A 23,733-nucleotide genomic window follows, 5' to 3' on the forward strand; every position below is an offset into this window, starting at 1 on the left:
GTTTTTTCTCAGTAAAACACATTTTGTCTTCAATTATTTTCATATTGCATATTTTTCCTATTTTAATTTTTGTTTTAAAAGTATGGTAAAAACTGGTAAAATGTACCAACAATCACATTTAAAAAATATAGCTGCAAGCAGCAATCACGGGGCCAAGCACTCCAGAGGCAAATTGAGGAGCTAAGCATGGCATGGAGCATCAGACCAAATGCAACAATGAGTAATAAAAGCAATTTTAGGATGATTGTAATCGAAATGGCTGAAAAATCATAAATACAACCTCTAGTAATATGATTAAATTGCTGATCACTTTTGACCAACAGGTGGCGCTGCAATCAAATCATTTTGATGTGTTCTGTGTGAGGTGACAATGGCACACACAAAGTTTGTTGTCATTATGTAAAAGCTTTGAAGAGATATAGCCTTAGAGTCCGCAAAATCCAAGGAATATTTTGAGAGCAGTTTCATTGCAATAGGCTAATGCAATCAAAAGTTATTAGCATTTTTAGAAATTTCATAATTAATAATAAATCAATGGTTTATAACTCTTGACCAATAGTCAAGTTACCACTGTTACCAAATTGATGTGGCGTGGTCAGTGTGAGGTGACAATGGCACATACAAAGTTTGGTCCAAATACGTCTCCGTTTTGTATATCGACACGAAATCCATAACTTTGTGCCAGCTTGGTCTGTAGATGATCCGAGTCAAATTTGGTGAAAATTGGACTAACGGTCTAGGAGGAGTTCGAAAAAGTAGGTTTTCAACATGAATCAAAATGGCGGACAGGAAGTTCAGCCAATTATGGCAAAATTGGTATCGATGTTCTCAGCATGATGCAAGGAATCTATAAACATCAGTCTCATTACAATATTATAATGTATGCAAAAGTTATTAGCATTTTTATAAATTGCTTTATAACTTTTGACCACAAGGTGGCGACCGGCCTCGCTCTGTTCCACGGCTCTCGGCCCCGCCCCCCTCGTCACATAAAGAAATTCAATATATTATAAATAATAAAAGCACATAAAATTACTAAAACTTTACTAAAAAGATTAAAAAGAAAACTAAAAATATAAACTAAATATAATATTAAATCATAATAATTCAAAAATATTAATAAATAATAGTATATAAAGAACACTAAAGTAACACTGACTCATAATAAGCCCCCCCCAATACCGCCTGCTACTGACAATCATTGTTCTTGTCTATGATGTAACTGAAGCCTTTTAGCTCTAAATGGAAGAAGCTTTTGATGTCTTGCAACTTCTTATTTCAAGAGTCCTGAAAGTGTGACCAAAAAAAAAAAAGAGTTAAAAGCTGCTGTTGTCCTATATTTTATTTTTTAGCGATTCACAAGCGAATTGGTATGTCGTCTAGCTAAACTTCTAACAGTTATGCATATTTAGGACATCATGCTTTGGGATATGTTGCTCTTTTTTAAAGAAAGAGATAAATATTCATGATTTGACCTCCATGTGTAGTTAAAAAAGATGACATGAATACTGAGTCCCGCTGAGCAGGCATAATTGTTAGGCAGAGCATCAGAGTGAGTGTAATTTCTGGGTGTTGAGTGCAAATGGATTAGGTTTGCAGGAGAGATAAGAAGAACGTCGTCTCCGCTGAAGCCACACTTTGGATTATGAGTGAGAACTGTAGGAAAATCTATGACAGCCCATATCCAATTCATTACCCAAGCCATTTATCATCTTGTCTAGATCCTCAAAATGGCTCTGTAGGAATTTAAACGATCCTTCACTGATCATACCCTCGTTTAGTGGTCGACAACATCTGTATCGTCTTTAAATAGATTCCGAAATTTCAAGTGGAAAGATAGTGCGCTGTTTGTTTGCTGTGAAACCATGGAAATGCTTCCCTTGGCGGAGTGGGCTGCAGTAATGTGAAACCGTTAATGAAAGCTGAGAGCTTGTAGTCCTCTGCTTGGTCCAGTCATAAAAAAGTAACATTTATCAAGCTTAATTTGTGGTGTTAATTGCACCATATGATTTAATCAAGTAGGACAGGTTCCTGGATTCACATCCATTATCAAAAGATCATAGCCTTAACTCTATTCCTAATTCTAACCATAACCAACCCCTAAAACCAAAGACAAATGGTAGGAAACTAAACACTATGCATGCTTTGGCCACTGCATCAAGTGGTTCCATTGTACATACTTAACGGTCATTCTTGCATAGCGGTAACACACTTTAGTACTCAAAGGAGCGATATAGTTGAAAACTGACCATAGAAAAGACATATTACACTAATGGCCGGAACAGAATGCCTCAGAATGCTGAGAATGCAATGCATATTGTACCTCAGATGGTGTTGACACATTCTGGAATGCAAATTTGCATAGTTAGATGATTCATAGACTTAATATGTTTTAGGCCTAAACAAGGAGGTCTATAACACCTGGTTTGAGCTATCCATTAGCATTCCTCTTCATCTCAGTGGCAGTTATTTGGACGTATGTGATTTGATCTGTCATTTTTTTGCTAATGGTTGCTCAGTTCTGCAGCCAATTTTGAGCCAATTGCCTGAGCTATGAAAAATGTTAAACTCTTACCGTAAAAACAAAGGTTCTAAAATGAGTTTTTTTTGCAGCAGTGCCATAGAAGGATCATTTTTGGCTTCCCAAAATAACCTTTCAGTGATCAGTTCTTCAAATAATCATTTTTTTTCCTGAAAGAACAATTCAATAGTACTAAAAACCTTCTTCCACTATTAAAAAAACATTTTTTGTTTTTGTTAAAGGTTCTTCATAGAACCATGGATGCTAATAAAGAACCTTTATTTTTAAGAGTATGTGTATATAGCTAATTATTTATGTGGTGACATGACACTTGATTGGCTGATGACGGACTGTTCCAAACCCTTCATTAGGGTGAGAACCCCTCACACTTGGCTCATTTGGAGCTTTTGTTCAGGAACCTGGTATGTTTTCTCTCTTAGTTTGGTTTGTTTAGGCGTATATGAACACAGCAATCATGGTCGGATCCGTTCCAAACCAATTGGTCCAAGATTGGCTGAACAATGTGGTCTCGGCCTGATTGAAAACTCTGTGGTAAGAAAGCAATCCGACCCAATGGACCAATGATCCAAGCTGTATCATAATTCATAATGGGAAATATGTTACAACAGTGTCTGATTCTGTGAGTGAGCACATTACATATCCAAAGAGAGCCATTCATCTTAAAATGTTGTGTAATTGCAATTCTCTGAAACAGGTGCATTGCAAGAATGCTGTCCCGACAAAACCTTGACACTATTAGCATAATCCTGGAGCATAGCGGTGCACTCTGACCAATGAGAGGACAGTTTTATTCACATGTGAATTGCATAAACACATTATGGTACGCTTTGAAATGTTGCCAAAAGGAACCAAGAAGAAAATGATCAATTGTAATGATTTAAGTCCCTGTTTCAGAACAAAGCCAACAATCTACTGGTCTGGAAATTGTTTTTGTGACTATACAAGTCCATTTGAATTGGGCATAGGTAAAATTAAATATATTTACTTGCAAACATCTATACACTCTTAAAAATGAAGGTTCCAAAAGGAGGTTTTCGTAGCATTGCCATAGAAGAACTATTTTGGTTCCCCCAAGAACCTTTCATTGAAAAAAAAAAAGTTTTTTTTTACATTTTAATAATTCAAATAACCTTTTTTCCACTAACCTTTTTCCCTTTTGTGTAATGGAAAGGTTCTATACCATTGATTCCAATAAAGAAATCTTATTTTTAAGAGTGTACTGGTGCAAAACCCAGAAAAACTTTGGGCCAAACCCCAAACCTTGGGCCTAAATGTAGTTTTCACCCCTAAAGAATCGAATGGTGACAAACTGGGACAGCACAGACATCTCATGTGTTTGCATTTTACTCTTCACGGCTTCATTCGTCTTGCAGAACTGATGCATGTAATTTGCAATCATTTAGCGTCATGTGATCAAAAAACAGCTTGACGTTTTCCATCTGCGTTTGATGAGGGATTAGTTCTGAACATTTACATTGCTTAGACTTTATATAATATTCCTTTCATTAGAAAATGATTATCTGCTCGTTCTGTGCTCTGCCATTCTAGAGAAGTTGTCTCAGAAGAAACATTCAGTCGTCACCCACTCTCTTGAGGCCTTGATGGAACATCCCCATGTAAACAGCAATTATGTCGACAGTTGAATCAAGCAATTGACCTTAAAAATGAGAGGTTTGAAGTAGGGGTGTGCGATATATATTGTCTGCGATAATATTGTAATAGTTGTTTTAACGATGTGCGATTTGACATTATCGAGTATTTTGCAAAATAAGAGACTTACGTTTTAGACACCATATTGCTTGTTTTTGCTCTATTTCGTCAACAAAAATCATTCCGAATACAGCCACAGCGCTGTTTTGTGTCTCTGAGCAACATGATGGTGTTTCCTTCTTGAATAAATCAACCGTTTAAATAATTCGGTTCAGTCGCAATGACTCACTTATTAACAGTGATTTTCTGCCACCTGCTGGCGGTTTTAATTTCAAATTTCGGCTTTTTCTTTCTTTTCTTTTGTTTTAAATCATTTCAAATATCAGTATTCAACGTTTTATGTTTAATATATCAAATTAATTTCTATCAGTATGAACTGACCACCACACAGAATATGAAGAATATTAAAAACATTAGGAGTCAGCTGTCTTCGGCAGTCCTTAAGTTACCAGTACAATAACACACTCAGCAAAATATCGTCTAATTATCGTTATCGATAAAATCCCATAAAATATCAAGATATCATTTTTTGTCAATATCGCACACCCCTAATTTGAAGTTGTTTCCCAACAAAAAGAACCTCACATAACCTTAACCACATTTTGATCACGTATGCTCTTTTGAGTTACTCTAAGCAGCTCAAGTTTTTCAGTTTCGTCGTCTTCAGAAGATGGTGACTTGATCAAAGGGGACGTCTGTTCTTACATTCGCCCTTAGCTAGATAGATTCTGTAATAAATGTGCCACCAGTGGGAACATCAGCACCATGTTTGGGGGTCTCGCACAGCATTAAGAAGGGAGGCGAAATTCTCATATTCGTTGAGCGAATGAATCATTAATCCTCTTATATGCTCGACTAGGCACGCTCAGTCTTCATAATGTTCCCCAAGTTTTGAAATGCATAAAACTGGTAGTTAATATTCATAGCAGCAACAGAAGAAGAAAAATCAAGTTCTGTTATGACCCAAACCCTCACTTACAGTAAAAGTAGGGGTCTGTGGTTTCGACTGATGTCTGGGCCTTTGCGAATGCTTTCCATGAGGACATTGGTTTGGACGTGGCTCTGCTTTTCCCTCTATGGTTAAAGAATGGTCTTGGGCCGCGTCATGCAGGATGGTCAGAGTGAATAATGGAACTTTTTCAGGGATCATGTGGACAGATTTGTCCAGCAGCCATTCCAGCAGGATTATTTCAGCATGGGACTTTGTTTTATTGTATTCGAGCAACGCGTTCTAGACTGAGGCGGTTGGTTAATCGAGCATTGTCTTCATTGCCGCTCCAGGCTATGTCCCCTTGTCAACGGCAAGTCACTGGAAGAATGCTCATTCGCTCTCATCTGGAAATCATCAACTTGCTTTTATAAAAAATATAGTTGCATGTCAATATTTAGCGTCGTTCGGGCAGAATGAAGTTGTGGTGAGTGAGGTCTTTATCTCCGACATGCTCTGTTGCTGTTTCTGATGCCATCCTGTGTTTATTATGTTTTCTCTCATATTGCTTGCGGTTTGACCTTGAGCCGTAAGCCTTCCTGTCACAGTCATGAATTGAGCCTTGAGATAAAATCACTACTATAATATGAATGAAGTAGAATCTTAAGAACTGGTTATTGATATTCATTTCCCAATTCACAAGCCCTCGATTCGAATGACTACCAAAATTGATTCACTTGTGATTCTTCTGATACATTTCACTTGTATGAAAGAAATTCTCTCTCAGCTACTGCTATAAATTATACAGGGATCCTTTCTAACTTATAAGCTAGTAAGAAAAAGTTAAGAGAAAAAAAGGTAAGAATTTTTTTTTTAAAACAAATTAACAGCATGGCCCAAACTCTGCTCACTTCATATAATTTAGCAGATTTAATAATGAACATACCCCAAAAATAAAGTTTAAAGTAAGCTTTCATTTGAATTTCTAGTGCAAAAAATTATAGCTCTGAATGTATACATATCATTCATTCACATACTGTATGCTATATGAGCAATATCACTCGAGTACGAGACCGATACCGGCTCTATATCAGCGGCTGTGATTGCCTCCGGCACTTGGCCTGCGGTCTCGTGCCTCTGGCCTAATCACAGCCATGCAAAGAAGCCAGGAGTGTGTCCAAGGAGATTCTTTGGAGAAGGATTGTGTGAGGAGTTGTGACCATGACATTGACTGTCCGAACAATGAGAAATGCTGCCGCACTAAATGTGGACGTGAATGTACACCTCCATTTAAAGTGAGGCCTGATCCATGTCTCAGACCAAATGTGTGCTGATAACTCTTCCCATGATGATCGATGTCCTGACCGAAGTGTTGCCCAACCACCTGTGCATGCAGCGAACCATGCCAGTTTAACCATTGGAAAAGGTTAGGTTATTAGTGAGAAATAATGAGGTTATAAGACAGAAACAATGCGGCAAGACGTGCATCCAAATGAGAGAGAGAGAGACCGCGAAGCTAGACGTTTCTTCTTATATTAACTATCGTACTCTACGATTAGCTCCGTGAATAATTAAAAAGAAACATAGACCCGGCTAAAACAAGCGGAGTGATACAAAATTGTGAAAGGGCGTTCCTGTAGCGATACCAGTACAATATCTCACGGTTCTCAACCAATCAGATTTGAGAACCAGAACGAACTGTTGTATAAACTGTAATATAAAACACTTTCCATCCAACCTGTAACATTTTAAAATAAATGTTTACTATCACTGAAAGTAATGATGGTGTGATTCTGTAACCGTTCTGATGGTTAATTCAATGAAGGAGCCACCAGACTAATTCAAATGGTCAATCTCCTGAGTTTGTGAGTCTTTTTGAAGGATTGAAGGACTTATTTTTTAATCGAACTGTACTCCTTGTGCAGTGTTTTTTATTCACTTAAAAGTACCGGTTCATAAGAGTAATTTGTTCATGAATTAGATTACTTTTGATATGCTGTATGTTTTCATTTACTAAAAAAGAACCAGTTTTTTTTTTCTTCCTAGCCTTAAATCTTAGGAAACTCAACTAAACGCTAAGGGTGGGTTGCACCAATAAGGATTAATCTAAAATCTAGATTAAATCAAGGTTTATCTAATAACTCTGTTGCACCAAACTTTAAACCTTGTTTAAAAAATAAACAGGTTTACATTTAAACCATCATCTTGATCCTGGATTTAATTTATATTTAAAATAGATTAACTTTAATCATGTTGCTCCATAACTTTAAACTCAGATTTAAATCTCAATTAGGGATTAATTTTAAATTTACAGGTGAGGAGGTATTAAAGAAAATAAAGTGCAACTACAGTTACAATTATGTGTCTGATTGAACAAAGACAGAAACAGCGGGTGTGTCGTCAGGTCTCAGAGAGGTGTTTATTATAAATAAAAATGAAAATTAAAGCGCACTGAGCCAGCAGATTTTGAGGGTCGTTGCAGCCCATAGTAAACTTGCGTCTGCTATCGAGTCCGGTATGTGAATCCATCACTTATCTCGGTGCATCTCGCCTTACGACAAAGAAAAGAAGACAGGATCGCGGCCGCGCCTCTCGTTTCTCACGCCCGCTCCACGCGTGCTGTTGAACGGCGATCAAACGGACAGGGCGCCACTGTCACGAGCGAAGGTAGTCACTCCGCGAATCATGCCAGTTATTTTCTCTTATCTCGATTGTTTTGTCATACGCTATACTCCATTAATTTATACTATAAATATATTTCCAATATTATGAAATCCGTATGCACTGCCTCAAAGTTTTGATTGCTTGCTTGATCAGCCGTTTGATCAACGGTCTCTCTACGTACGTTAGCGGTTTATAAAGACGGTGGACCTTTTACAAGTTTATTTCCTTTATCGACAAAAGCAACTTATGTCAGAGACAGAGGATAAGGAATATTAGCATTGTTGCTGTTTAATTACATGACGAATCCATCATGGCGGAGAAAATTATTCGTAGATGGAGGTTTTAATTGCAGGTTAGAATTCGAATCCCAGATTTGTTAATCTAAGTTTAAAATTAAGTGGTGCAACACAACTCGATTTAAAATAAAACCCAGATCAACATATCCTTGATTAGCTCGAAACTTTGCTTAATTTAATCCTTGTTGGTGCAACCCACCCTAAATGTCTTTGTTCACACACGGATGCAGGCCCTTGCCCAAGCCATATACCCAGTTCTCACCGTTCTCATGAAACATAAGCAGCTTTTCTCTACAAATAAAACATATTAGCTAAAGTCCTCAGTCACGTTAGTGTAAAACTGAAGGCTATTATTTTCTCTTTTTTAGATTTCCTACAATCTCTCTTGGACACATTCATGGATTCTGTGCCTGGCATAATAACCTAACCTCATATGACCCCTGAGGAATTTGATGTATCGAGTTGCATTATTCACACTCACTCTGTACGGCTCATAAGTCCTAAATAAAATTTCGAGTTCTCTGTGTTCTTGCATTCCTGACGTCTTTGATGGCCATGTTGTTTGAGGAGCTGCATTCTTAACAGCGTCTACACAAGATTACATTGAAACAAAGGTTCATCTGCTCCAAATGAGCAAAAAAAGCCTCAGTTGTGAAACGTGCTCATTCAATATGCAGAAAGAAAAAGACTCTAATACTGTGCCCTAACTAAACGCTATGTGATAAAACCACAAGCAATACAAGCATTCGCTTATAGCTATCTCTTGTAAATCTGATGCAGCTGAGACAAGCAACAGGACATCCTGTCATGGTGAACCATGCTAAAACATGCTAGCAACATGCTAAAATATCTTAGGAGCATGACAGTGGCCCTGTCCCAAATGGCACCCTAAACCCTCCTGGTCTTCCTCTGAGTCCGCACTTTCGTGACGTAATGTCGCTTTGACTGTCGGGTAGAAGTCTGCTGCGGAGCTCGCCCCAGTGCGGGCTCAGCAGAAGTGTGGATCGAGGGCGCATAACGGCTGCAAAGGGGGCGCTCGCGAGCACCCTTCTGAACGCTAAAATGAAGAATGGGACACCCTACGGTCTCGTGGACTTAACGGACACGCGCACGTGGCGGCCATTGTAAGTCCGTAAGACCGCAAGTGCACATGAAGTGTTCCATTTGGGACAGGGCCCGTAACGTGCAAAAATGTAAAACATGCTCGCAACATGCTAAAACATGTTAATCTAATAGAGTATATTAGAGAAAATCACACTAGCAACACCAAGTAACAATGATAACAAACTTAACTAATCTAGTATAATCACTTTTTACTTCAATATTTACAGTCATTTAATAGAGGAAACAACATATTGACGTTATAATATCACATTTGCTATTTTTGAATGTACACAGTACATAAGAAATTAACTTAAATGTCCCAGTGATACTCATCACTGATTAACACATCTTGGACTTTCTTTAGGTTGTAGAATTGATTGATTGGGGTTAGATGGTATTAAAGATGATCAGCCTTTGTTTCTGGTGTTTTTTGAGTGATAACTGAAATTTGTGTTCAGTTCCAGGAGCTCCAGCTGGAGAGGGAAACCTTGTTAGTAACCAATCGTAATCTTGCAGAAGAGAGCCTCTCACGTCGCCCTCACCTTCAAAATGGCAAGCGGCAATTGGCTGCAAAGTATGAGGAACTGGCAAAACTGACCGCTGCCTGCAGGGAAAAGCAAAGCCGACTTGGTGAGTAGAGGTTTAGGGTTTTGTGCGAGTGATGCTGTGAATGCTAATTACACCAAGCATTTCTCATTTTCCTCATGATTCAATACACATGGTGTTGTTTGCTTCTTATATTAACTATATCTAGGGCTAGGCAATAAATCCATATCAATATTTATCAGAAAAAATAAGTCCATGATATTGATCGTCTCGTCTCGCTGTATGAGGAGACTCCACATGAATTTAATCTCTTCAGAGCTGATTGTTCACTTCATGATTTCATTTGATGGAAGCTACTGGCAAATGCAGACTGAAACTCAAAGATTCTTGTGACAAACCGCCAAAATAAAAGTTTGGTGTAATTTGAAGAATAATGACAGAAATATATTACTATTGTATACAATTCTCAAAGTAATAATAACAGCAACGATACAATTTTTTAAAACATTACATTGAATTATTATTATTACTATTTATTTTTAAAGGAATGTCATACAACCGAAATATTTTTATCCATGTTTTGATACAAATTCCATGTGCTGGTAGTGCAGCACCTAATTTTTATTTTTTGTTGCAATTAATTCAGATTTTCATTTGAAAATATATTTTAATTTCAATCTGGATTAAAGTTTTAAAGTTTTATAAACTCCTTACATTACACACCATTTTAAATGGTTCATTTAAATCATAAAACACAGGATCCAGAAAGGAAAAAAATTCTTCTGGAATCTTTGGATTTCAAAGATTACTCGGTCACACTTTATTTTAAGGTCCAATTCTCGTGATTAACAAACCATTAACTACGATTTTTGCCTCAGACTCCTAATTTGTTGCTTATTAGTAGTTAGTAAGGTAGTTGTTAAGTTTAGGTATTGGGTAGGATTAGGGATGTAGAATATGCAGAATATGTGCTTTATAAGTACTAATAAACAACCAGTATGATAATATAGGCATGCTAATAAACAACTAGTTAATGAAGAGAATTGGTCCCTATACTAAAGTGTTACCAATTACTCTGGAAATTACTTTTAAACAAGCTAATTCTTTTTAAATCCATTTCAAAAAACATGCAAAATGCATTTACATCCACAATAATGGTATGAAATAAATATTGATATTGGACAATATGAAAAAATTGGATTTGTGTCTATTGGATTTTTGGCTATTTCGCCCAGCCCAAGCTATACCATAGGCCTATATAATAGTTAGTTCCGGTCCTCTAATCTGATTAGCATGCAGCAAGGAAAAAGCAGGAAGTGGGAAAACCAAGAGTAGATCTGGAGTGGTATGATAACAGAACTGCTTTAACCACATACTCTGGCCCACCCTGCCTTTTTTTTAACCTCTACCTGCTTTTTGTGTTGCGTCTCTGGTTCGGTTGTGTTTAAAATGTGACCCAAAAGTGTCAGGACAGAACGTCTTTCAGGGAAAAATTATTCTGTGCTCCTCCCAGATTAAAGCAACATTAGACACGTTAATTTAAGCATGTCGCTAATCTGATGACCGATATCTGATGATACGCCGGCTGTTGACTGAGCAGTTTAAGAATAGCATGGGGACACTGCTGTCGTGTTCTTCTGGTGGTAATATTTCAATATCACCAGGCAACATTGTTCCATAATAACACACCCTGACGTCCGGAGCTCCTCAATTATTCAGCGCGAGAACAGTTGACATGCTGGATTGTTGATCCTTCCAGCTGCGATTTCCAACGCTGGAGCAGCGTTACCTTCAGTCGCCCCCTTACCAGGGTGGAGCCTAGCGGTCAGGTCCCAAAGGGGTAGTCTGGGGCCACAAGGTCCCCACCTGGCTTCCCCACCTCTTTTCAACACCAGTCCAGGAATTACTGCCCTCATCTGGTTCAGACGTACTTAAGGTGCTCAGGTTTCACTTCCCTAACAGTTCCTCATGGGTTCACAGGGACTTGTTTTGCTTTTTCTCTCAGCATGGCCAGAATAAGAGAAATATTATTGTGTTGTTCTACGGTCTTCCTTTCTTGGCTGAACGCTCAGCATGATAGTTTCTCATGCCCCATCTTTTTTATTGGCCCACTGACATGGCATGCCGATTATCAGCTTGTACAGCAGAGAGCTTGTGGGTTAGAAACCAGTTATTTTGTTATTGTTTTCTTTAATATTTTAGGCTTCAGAGTTCATAACGGTACATGGTCAGGATTTGAGCATTGACTCCTTTCAGTGGTTAAATAGTCACAGTATTCTAAATGTTTATTAAACCAAGGAAAATAAATTGGAGGAAAATCATTTCGACTTGAGTTTTCCTTCAGTTTGTAAAAACAAAGAAAAACATGTTTATAGTAAGGCACATACAATGGAAGACTGTTGGGCGATTGTACTGGAGGTTTTAAAAGCAGAAATGTTTTTCAGTAAAAATTATTCAGTAAATATATGTGAACTTAGCCTTTCAAGGTTTGACTACTTTTCTAGATGGATGAACTTCTGGTTAAAGTGTTACCCTGATTCCTGTAGGTGGAATTTGTTCCAGGTAAACTGCTTTATAGATATATAGATAGTCAAATTCCTTTCTGTTTTGCTTTTACAGATATCATGCAGAAGTGAATATGTTTACGGGGTTATGACATGAACGATATCATGCAAACACATAAATGAAGCTAAATATAATCTACTTGGCACATCTGGATATCTGACTCAAAGCACTTTTCTTAGCTCTCATTAAAGTGTTAGTTCACCCAAAAATAGTGCTGTCAAATGATTAATCACATCCAAAATAAAAGTTAAGAAAGTTAGGAAGTTTACATAATATATGTATGTGTACTGTGTATATTTATTATGTATAGAGTATATATTTTTAAATATTTACATGTATATACATTTATATATTTGTATTCTTATATTTTATATTATACATAAATATAAACATAACATTTTTTTTAAATATATACATGCACGTGTTTGTATTTATATATACATAATAAATATACACAGCACACACACACACACACACATATATTATGTAAACAAATACTTTTATTTTGAATGTGATTAATCATTTGACAGCACTACCCAAAAATGAAATTATACTTCACTCATGTTGTTCCAAACCATCACATTATGGTTGAACCACTGATGTCACATGGACTATTTTAACGATGTCCTTACTACCTTTCTGGGTCTTGAACTTGTCAGTTGCGTTGCTGTCTATGGAGGGTCAGAAAGCTCTCAGATTTCATCAGAAATATCTTAATTTGTGTTCCACAGATGAACAAACGTCTTGCAGATAAATAATTTGTGACAGAATTTTCATTTTTGGGTGAACTATCTCTTTAATAAGGATGGCCATTGACTCTGGGCCAATGTGAAGGACCAATGCTGTGTATTTAAAATTTGATGTTAATTGATCTTGTGTATCTGTTTTTATGCCCTGCGAACTTAAATGTTTGATTTTCTGTGATGTACTCTACATTGTTGATGCAAAAAATAGTATAATGATATCTAGCTGGTTACAATAGATAAAAAAAAAAAAACATTTCAACATTAATGAAAAATTTAAATATTTATACTTACAGCAAATATAAAGATACATTACTACAAATAAAAATCGATCATTCTTTTCTGGTGGGGCAGTGAAAATGCTTGCTGCACAAGAACTTCTGGCCCAACTTTGTCAGCAAGAAAAATTACTGTTTAACCTTGCTTCTCCATTATTTGCTTTCTTAGTGCTGCTATGATCAATTGGAATTGTACTTATATAATTCAAAAGAAGGTTTTTTGGCACATGATTTAACCAGGGTGCAAGATTAATTGTGGAAAGCAAATAGCTTTGTATAAAATAGCTTTGAATAAGACCTATAATGAGCCTATTTTACATAGAATTAAGCTGTGTTTTTGCACTAAGAAGAATGACAGTAACTTTAATTAATTAAACCAAATGAGTTTAAGTACTCATTGATGCTTAGTTTAAGCATATTAAGTGTCTTGGAATGTGGGTGAACAGTGAAATACCACACTCGAAAGTAGTGCAACAGTTTAGTTCGCTTCTCTGTGTGTTTAGGCCTAGTCAAACAACAAGTATCTGTTGTGTACACTGATTTTTTTGTTTGCAAAGGAAACTGCTTAAATGAAGTGGCCCAGCTGGGATCTCAGAGGAAAACATTGGAATTCTGGAAGTCTGTCTCTGAAATTCTTGCTCCGCCATCGTTCTTGGCCTGTTCAGGCCACAACCTGCAGTGTGCATAAATGATTTAGGCATGTGGTGGCTGTACAGACTACAAGATTAGTCAGTCGCATTAATTTATGTACGGTCAGCCCATATATTTCCGCTGTAGCTCACAACATTGTCCCACCCTTTATACTTTTGGGCCTGCATTTTAGCCCTTAGACCAAAGAGGCCGATATGAATTATTTGTTGACTTTTTTGGCCCCTCCTCACCATTGTGCAGCCCATCTAGTGATGCAGATCCATTTGAAAGGGCTTTTGTTTGAAACCCCACCTCCAGTGCCGTTCAAAGAAAAGGCAGAGATTCATGCGATAGTCAGAAAGTCTCAACCGCCGACCCACCCTTTCACCCGAGAGCCTGGCAGCGTCTGGGAACCAAAGTCTGAAGGATATAGATGAAAAAAGTTGCTGGAGTGAAATGCCAGAATGAAATTGAACTGTCGTGAGCGGGCAGAGAGGAGGAGGAGACGGTGGGGTTCCTTCGGTGCCCAACAGGGCAACAAAAGATCAGCGAAGATATCTTCTAGTCCGCTTACACGCTCTGACAGAGCTTGTACAGGAAGTTCCCATCTCCATGGCCGCACGGGCAAAGATCCACTCAAGAAACACTGTTTCACAGGACGCTTTTTTTTCCTTCGCTCTCGCAGCTGCCGGCCAGTGACGGAAGAAGGGTGGAATGTTCACCTTCCTGTCACCATGTAGTGCACATGTACTGTACCAGGCTACAGCCGGATGGGTGGTAGAGATCATTCCCCCAACCCCAAACATCTGATTCTCATTCTCTCAGAGCTGAAAGAAAGAATGAAAAACTGTTGGATTGCTCCATCAGCTGAGACCGGAGTTTTGGCTAGGAGGCTTGCGAGTTATTGCGTAATGCGCAGTGGCAGCGACAGACGTTAGGAGAAGAATTTGGCTCTGGAAGGTGCACTACTAGTTTCTTGGTGGGAATTCAATCTAGCTTGATGATGCCACCATGTCGGGCGGTTTCGCTCCCACTTAGACTTTCCCATTTGCTTCTAATGCTTTTGCCAAATGCGAACAAGCATGACTCAAGATTATTCAAGTCTCCCGTTCCTTCTGTTCTTCCTCGCATGTGGCTGATGGCACATTCTTGACCTGTAGTTTTTTCTGGAGGGCGACGTGGTGCTGGTATGCAATACCATCCATCCTGCTTCAAAAGCAAAGAGCACCGCCAGTGCCCTTTTATTGTTAACCTAGCGTGACGACACCGTTTACCCGAGGCCCAACCTGCTGACCTTTCACACACACTACAACCTATCATTGACATCTCAACACAGAACTTTCACCAAACTGGTTGTCAAACGCTCCACCCTTTACAACAAAACCCCCTCCACCCCTCCGGAGGAGGTCAGCCGTCATTGCGAGTGTGAAAAGGGGATCTTTGTCTCAAAGTGCCTGTAAATCACATGGCTAAGAGGCATGCTGGGGCAGCCGAAGAGGCCGTGGAACTTTGTGAGAGCGCACTGATGGAGGAGTTGGTAATTAACAGGATGTGAAGTCGCTCTGGCCCTCTCTCAGTGTTTGAATGCAGGGGGCAGTTATCAAAGCTGGATTAGGGCCATTGAGCTACCACACACATGAGGCCTTAATCACTCAGTGGGAGAAAGGGGCCTCTCACAAGCTTTTGAAATCAATCTCCTGAGAATCCAACCCAAACTGGGAACTCCACGCCAAAAGCCCTTCGAAAAAATACACTTGATACATTATGTTGACATTTCTGTGTTTGACTCTTTCACATTGGCTTAAGCTCAGTGACATTGAAAGGGAGGGAAAACTTAATGCTCTGCTGAATATTAGAAAAATGGCTCAAATATTTTCATGACAAGTCCCACTAATAAGCATAATTTTTTTTGTAATATGATAGATTGTGCTCAAGTTCATTCGCAGTACTATATTATAAGTATTAGACGGTATTATAATATAGGACCGATCTGCTCCTTAATGATACATTTTATAGAGCTGTATCTAAAAACTATGTTATTGCATCTGTTTTTGCATGGTAATATAGTTGGAAAGTTGAAAATAACTTTTCTATTTTAATGTATTTTTATTTATTCCTTTGATGGCCATGATGTGCTGCTTAATATTTTTGTGGAAATCATGAAACATGAAACAGCATTTATTCACAGTAGAAATCTTTTGAAACAATAAAAGCCTTTACTATCACTTTTAATCAGTTTTTAACAAATCCCTGAATAAAAATATTAATTTCTTTCAAAAAAAAAAAAAAAAATGTACTGACCCAAACTTGAATGGTATATATTGTTACAAAATATTTATATTTTGAATAAATGCTGTGCTTTTTAACTTTATTCATCAAAGAAAATCCTGAAAAAGTATCACGGGTTCCAAAAAATATTAAGCAGCACAATCAGCATATTAGAATGATTTCTGAAGGATCATGAGACTGAAAACTGGAGTAATGGCTGCTGTGCCATCACAAGAATTAAATTAGAAATTAAAATAGAAATATGTTGTTTTAAATTATAATTATATTTAACAATATAACTGTTTTACTGTATTTTTGATCAAATAAATGCAGGCTTGACAAGCAGAAAACATCTTACTGATCCCAAACTTTTGAACGGTAGTGTATATAAACTTTAAAATATATAAAATTTTACTTGTTCCAAACCACCACTACATTAACCACCACAATACTTGTTCAAAAAAACATGGTAATGCAATAGTACTTTTTTGTTAGTGCCTATTTTTGTTATGAGCCATTTATGGCCATACACGATTGTTGAAAGAGATGTAATCATGTCGAGTCTGTTTTGAGCACGTTGTCGTTTATTAGAAGAAAACACATGCTGACCTAGCTGTCAAGCCTTTTAATTAAACAGAAAGGTCTCCTCAGGCACCTGCATCCCTGCATTCGGGCTTGTGTGGTGTCCTCACATTGTCTGTTTTGACCTGAGGAAAACCCGAACAAAAGCCCTCAATGAGTGCATTCTTCAGAAGGGCGCTGGTGTGCTTTCCCCTCTAATTTTACATCAGAGGTTTACACTTTTACACAGAATTTTGCAGTGCAGAAGCATTACATTTGTCAGTTCAGTGCTTTAATCAAGGAGAAGTGTGAATCATTTACTCCCTGATATTGTTCCAAACCTGTATGACTTTCTTCTGGGGAAAGATCATCATTGATTTATGACTTCAGAAGTCTTGCAGAAGCCATATGGACAGCTTTAATGGTTCTTTTTGACATCTTCACTGTGAACTGTCATGCATTATGATATTTTTATGTAATTATCCTTTTGTGTTCCATGGAAAGAAATGACAGCAGATCGATTTTAGAACATTCATGTTGATTTTTGGCCTGAACTAATCTTTTACACGTGAATACGAGAGGATATGATGCGCAGGCTTTCGCATGCAAACGCACCGGGGTGTGTTAGTCGTCTGAAGTCATTCCTTTCATTCTGATGACAGGAAAGCAGCCGGTGGTATTTATCTGTAAAGACCACAAAAGAACACCCACCGTTCTGTTATTTTGACAGGAAGTGAGGGAGTGTGTGTACATACGCTTGCAAAGTAGAGGGCTTTGCAATTTTTCCTGTGCATATGCTCACACATTAATCAAGTCTATTAAAACTAGTTTTGCCAAGAGTTCCATTAAACGAAGCCAGTGTGAACTAAACCACGTGGAATAAATTCCAGATAATCAATTATTCCAAACAGTTGTCACTCTTATACTTGTATACCGTCCATCATTGTGGAAGTGCACACCAATTTCTTTATTGAAAGAGAAGGTGAGTTATAGAAAGTGAAAATATTCTTGAATGAATGATGGGAGGCCGATCACAGCAATGTGATGACACAGCAGCATTAGTTTGCGACGCAAACAAAACGTTTGCTAAAGTGTTACATTTCAAGGTGGCTTTACACTGACAGAAGTCCTTGTGTAAATAGCACTTTCCTTCCATACATATTAATGAGTCCAATCCATTGACATTTGACTTGGGTTGACAGGGTGCATTGCGTTGAAAAATTGACTGGTCCACCGGGTCTTGCATGCTAAGTTCTTTTAGCTGCTCAAAACGTAGAGAATGTGTTTTCTCATGTATTTGCAATGAACAATTCATCTTCAATCAATCATTCACCAGTGTCAGTCAGCTAATATCTCATGCTTGGAGGCATGCTCATGCATATTTTACTGACATAATAATTAGGGTAATCACCTAGCTGGCAAGATAAAAATAATTAGTTTTCAGTTCACTTCAAAATGCTTTTGTGGCATGACAAAAATAGATTTATTGATTCTTAACCAATTTTGAGCAAGTAAAATCAAATTAGGTTAATTTATATCCTTTGAAAGCTGCACTAACACGGCAATAACAATAACAGTTTTTTTCTAGGTTATTGATAAGTCAGGAGCAGTGTTGTTATTGATAACTAAAACTGAAACTATTAAAAAGTGTTTTCATTAAAATTGCAATAAAGCTGAGATCGAATATAAATATTAGATAAAATGCTTTAAAAAGCTTAAAAAACTTGTTGCCTTGGCAAATAACTGAAAATAAGTCGAAGTACTAAAATCAACTAAAAATATAATAATAAAAGGTAATTCAAAATATTAATAAATGCTGTAATATAAATGACAAAAGCACATTACACAATTACTAAAACCTAAAAAATGTAACCTGAAAATGTAATAAAAAGCTACTTAAAAATATCAATAAATACTATAATAGTACATAAATGAAGTAATTAATTTTAATCACATGTGATTGGATATAATTTTGTCAAATATACGTCATTGCATTACGTGTAAAACATTAACATTGCAGACTACTGGAAGCGTTGTACTGTTTTCTGGAATTCTGTCTTCGTGATTTTGTTGGGTTGTTAGCTTTTGTTTTCTTCACTAATAGCATTGTGTTGTGTATTATGTAATGCATAGCATTGAGTCATATCCATTGACATATGACTCAGATTGACATTGCATTGCATTGGGAAAAAATAAGCCTAGTCCACTGGGCCTTGCTGGCTAAATTTGTTTTGCTACTCAAGACTTGGAGTATCAAATGATTAATCTATAATTTATCCAACACTCACCATCTTCAGCTAATATGTCCAGATCAGAGACTCATGCATATCTTTGTATGTGTCTTTTGTAGGATAATTACCAAGCCAGCAAGATGAATAATCAAGATTTAATTAATTTGAAAATGCTTTATTGCAAACAGTCAATAGTCTTTCTTCCTTGATCTTTGGATCATCTCAATCCTGCTGGAGAACATGATCATCAAGTTTTGTTTAGTGCTTCAGTTTGAGTGCTGCTGAAGGACAAACCTAATTCTACAACATTATAAAAATTCATTTTTTAATTTTTTTTTATCAAGTTATTACACTAATAAATAATATTTTTATTATTTAATTTTATTTTGGACTCTTAGACCGTATTGTACAGTATGTTGTCATTATAAATAAGTGAGAATGTGAGTCTTTGTTGACATCGACAACTGATTTAATATTGTTAGGTTCCCTTGTCAAAAAAGAAGCATAGTAATATACTTCAAATCTTAAAAGTATATTTCAAAAACTGTTTTTGAATATAATATAATGTAATATTAATTAAATAAAAAGCCACTTAATTGTACTTAAGAGAACACACTTTATTGTTTTTAGCACAATTGAGTGCACACAAAGTATACTGTGTGTGGTAACAATGTCAGATTGAAAGTTTTAAAGTACTTTTTTGATGTGTTGAGTAACATACTAAAGAACAGTAAAGTACTTGATTATTATTGCAATGTGCTGTTTAATATTATATTTAAAATTAATATATTTTAAATGTACTGAAATGACAAATGTGTAACTACAAGAAATGATGAATGATTTTCAGTATTCAGCAGTACACTTTAACCATATTTCAAAGACAATAGAACTTATCATTTATTTATTGGAACATTATTTCCAAATTATTCTTTTTAAAATTATGCTAAAATGTACTTCTTTTTAACAAGGGTTATCCTGTGGGAAGAAACCGTTTTGACTTTTGGAGAATAAGAATGTTTTTCTTTTACAAATGCTAACAGGATGGTGAAGTCAGATCTCAAAAGACCTTTTGTTTGGAACAAAACGATTGTGTAGACTCAATGAAATCAATTAGCATTATGTATTCATGGAGGGAGGACAGCGCTTGGCTATGGTTATTGATCTCTGAAGTTCAGTCCAGATGAATGATGATTTTCTTTCTCTGATTGGCCATTCCATTCATGCGCCTAATTGGTTTCAATTCTCAATTCTTTTCGTTTCACGTGACCACTTCCAGAAGAGGACGGTGATCTGTCTGGTCACAACAATGAAAGCGTTGGGTCCTTAACTTCATATCCATCACGAGCCATCATAACTGCGAGATCCCACAAGCCCCGGGTCATATCTCTGGCTCCTGTAGTTTCCTCGCCGTGATTCGAGCGCCCTGCGGCCCATCTGCATGGTTTCTCTCCAGTATGTAGGTCACCCACAGCTGCTCCCCAAGTGTTTGTTTGACTGTCTGTCGCCTTCCATTACTGTTTCATGCCGTGGGTCTCCGGGGTCATCCACGTGGTGTGCCACTCCCCCTCGCTCACGCCGACATGCCTCAGCAGGCACACGGCCAGAACCTACAGATACACACTAATGCATGTGACATAGTGGGCCTTTGATTATTCATGTTGTGAGAGTGGGGCATGTAGCGGCAGTATTAAAGGCTTTGTTGTGAGTTATTGGCAAGGCGTGCGCCTGAGTGTTGGCATCTGTCCGTAGTAGTGACAAGATGAATTGAGGATGACGCTCATCATATATGAGTCTTGCTTCCATGAGAGAATCTCAGATAGATTAACTTGAACCAAGCAGCAGTGAATGCTTGAAAAAGCAAGTCTGGAGATGCAGTAGCTCACTTGAATAGAAGCATGGTATTACCATGATTATTTAAACAGGGTATTATGGTGATGACATGTTTTTGGTCACTACCATGATTATTACAATGTAATAACATGTAATTTCTGCACTACTAGCTACACTAAATAAAATTGCAGTCCGTTTCACATAAATTACATTGCGTGATTTTGCCACACCTGCTAATAGCAGGGGAAGTGAGATTATCCAGAAATATCTCTTAACAGTCATAAAAAATTGCTTTCTGTATCATTTTATCAAAACTATTTAAAAATAAATGTCTTGATCAAATTATTTCAATGTTTTTATTTCTCCATACACTGTTCAAAAGTTTGGGGTCAGTATTTTTTTATTTTTATTTGATCAAAATATACAGTAAAAACAGTAATAGTGTAAAATATTATTACAATTTCAATAAACCGTTATCTGTTTTAATTTTACATTTTAAATCACATATTTAATATTTTAAACGCAATTTATTCCTATGATGGGAAATCTGAAAGAACAGCATTTATTTTAAATATGTAAACTTTTGACCTCAGCTGTGTGTGTGTGTGTGTGTGTGTGTGTGTGTGTGTGTGCGTGTATACAGTATATATATATATATATATATATATATATATATATATATATACAGGAGGTCACAAATTATATATATATTTTCACACTGTGTGTGTGTGTGTGTGTGTGTGTATAGAATATATATATATATATATATATATATATATATATATACAGTTGAGGTCAAAAGTTTACATTCAGAATCTGCTAAATGCTAATTATTTTACCAAAATAAGAGGGATCATTCAAAATGCATGTTATTGTTTATTTAGTACTGACCTAAATAAGATATTTCACATAAAATATGTTTACATATAGTCCACAAGAGAAAATAATAGTGGAATTTATTAAAATGATCCTGTTCAAAAGTTTACAATCCCCTTGATTTTTAATACTGTGTTCTTACCTGAATGATCCACAGCTGTGTTTTTTTTGTGTTTTTGACAGAATGGAGATGTGTACATTTTTCTTATTTTGCCTAAATATTATATTTTTTCATTTAGCACTGCTCTAAGATAGTTACATGTTTCCAAGAAAACAAAATAAGTTCAATTTACCCTGATCTTCAAATTAAAAAAGTTCACTTTTTCATATTTTATTTATTTATTTTGTTAAAAAAAGTCTTTATTGACATTTTTGATCACTTTAATGCATCCTTTCTGAATAAAAGTATTAATTTCTTAAAAACCTTAAAAATCTTATTGACCCCAAACTTTTGAACGGTATATATGTATAATATTGTCAGACTTTTGGACCTGTTTTGCCCCTGTAGTACTTCCTGTGTTTCCTTGCTTGGTAATGTTCCTGTCCTCGTTTAGTTTGATTATGTTCCATTGAATTCAATGGAATCCATCTGTGTTCCCCTGATTGCCCTGTGTTTAAAAGTCGTAGTCTGTTCAGTTTGTGTTTGTCAGGTCTACTCGTTCTCTACGTGTGTTGGCTCAAGCTCCTATTGTGGATTATCTCCTGTGTTTCGTGATAAAAGAGTGTTAAACGTTTCCTCGTGACTCCAGCCCTCCGTTTGTTTTCTCGTTTTTCTCTCAAAGTGTTTTTGTTTCCGTTGTGTTTCCTGTTATGGATCCCTACACCCGCCCGGAATTCCTCCTCCTCCTGCTGGAGCAGGGGGATAGATCTCTCGAGGACCATACGAGACTATTCCAGCTGCTAGCAAGCACCACCAGCTACCCGGACGACGCGCTCTGCTCATTCTATAATGTGAGCTTGAACACCGCGAGCAGATCGCCGTCGTCCGAAGATGGTCATCGAGAGGATTTCGTCGCCTCCGTGGAGTGGACTCTGGCGAGAAACGGGTCGCCATCCACCACTTGCCCCGTGGATGATCTCGTCAGATCCACTCCAGACCCTGTGCCCAGCCCACCATCTCCCCGTGGTGCGGAGAATCAGCCCGAGCCCACCGATGACGGAGAGCCAATTCCCGCCGCAATCGACGAGCCAGCGCAAAGCCGATCGCCTGAGCGGAGGATCGCCCCGGACGTGGAGCTCAATCCGTCAGACCAGGTGCGAGAGCCGGCGACAATGCCAGCCACGAGGGAGAAAGCTGCAGACGCTGAGAGCGCGGAGAGGAGCTCTGCCCCCTGCACCACAGCTGAGGGTGCAAATGTGCCACACCGAAGAAGAGAGGGCTCCAGTCCCCGAATCCAGTCCAGAGCGCCCTCCAGTGCCCGCTCCTAGAAAGCGCCCTCCAGTGCCAGCTCCTCCTGAGCGCCATCCTGTTCCCGTGTTCAGCCTAGAGGGGGCTTCAGATCCAGAGTTACACCCTGAATGCCCGGACAATCACAAATGCCTGCCCTCCAACCCGCTCCTGCCTCCTCCACCGCTGTCATCTGGCAGCCCCTCTGCTCGCCCTCAGCCCACCATTCCCTCGCCTCCACCGTCACCCGTCGATCCACTAGCTCCACAGGACTCCGCTGCTCCTCGTCGTTCCGTCCCACAGGCTCCTTTGGACTCCTTCGTCCCGCCAGCTCCACCTTGGTCCTCAGTCACTCCGGCTCCGCCGCGGATCTCCGGATCTCTGCCTCCACCTAGGTCGCCAGAGCCCTCGGCTCCACCCTGGCCCCCCGGATCCTCGGCAGCCCCTGGCTCGTTGGCTCTCCATCTCCGCCTCGGCCTCCTCCGCCACCTGCTCCCCCGCCATTGGTCGGCCCCCTGGAGTCAGTGGTCATTCCTCCTCCATGACTCCTCCCTCCGTCGGCTCCACCGTGGGT

The 23,733-nt window shown here is 38.1% G+C and overlaps 1 protein-coding gene across 1 annotated transcript in view; it reads left to right on the forward strand.

Annotated features, from left to right (window-relative positions):
• vps37d (VPS37D subunit of ESCRT-I) overlaps positions 1–23,733 on the forward strand; it is a 58,739-nt gene that overhangs the window by 18,246 nt on the left and 16,760 nt on the right. The window contains exon 2 of the mRNA XM_016490573.1: positions 9,703–9,874. Within this exon, the coding sequence (XP_016346059.1) occupies positions 9,703–9,874 (172 nt within the window). The remainder of the gene's footprint in view (positions 1–9,702; positions 9,875–23,733) is intronic.

Source organism: Sinocyclocheilus anshuiensis, unplaced genomic scaffold (assembly GCF_001515605.1).
Source record: "Sinocyclocheilus anshuiensis isolate Anshui unplaced genomic scaffold, SAMN03320099.WGS_v1.1 scaffold246, whole genome shotgun sequence".
NCBI lineage: Eukaryota > Metazoa > Chordata > Actinopteri > Cypriniformes > Cyprinidae > Sinocyclocheilus > Sinocyclocheilus anshuiensis.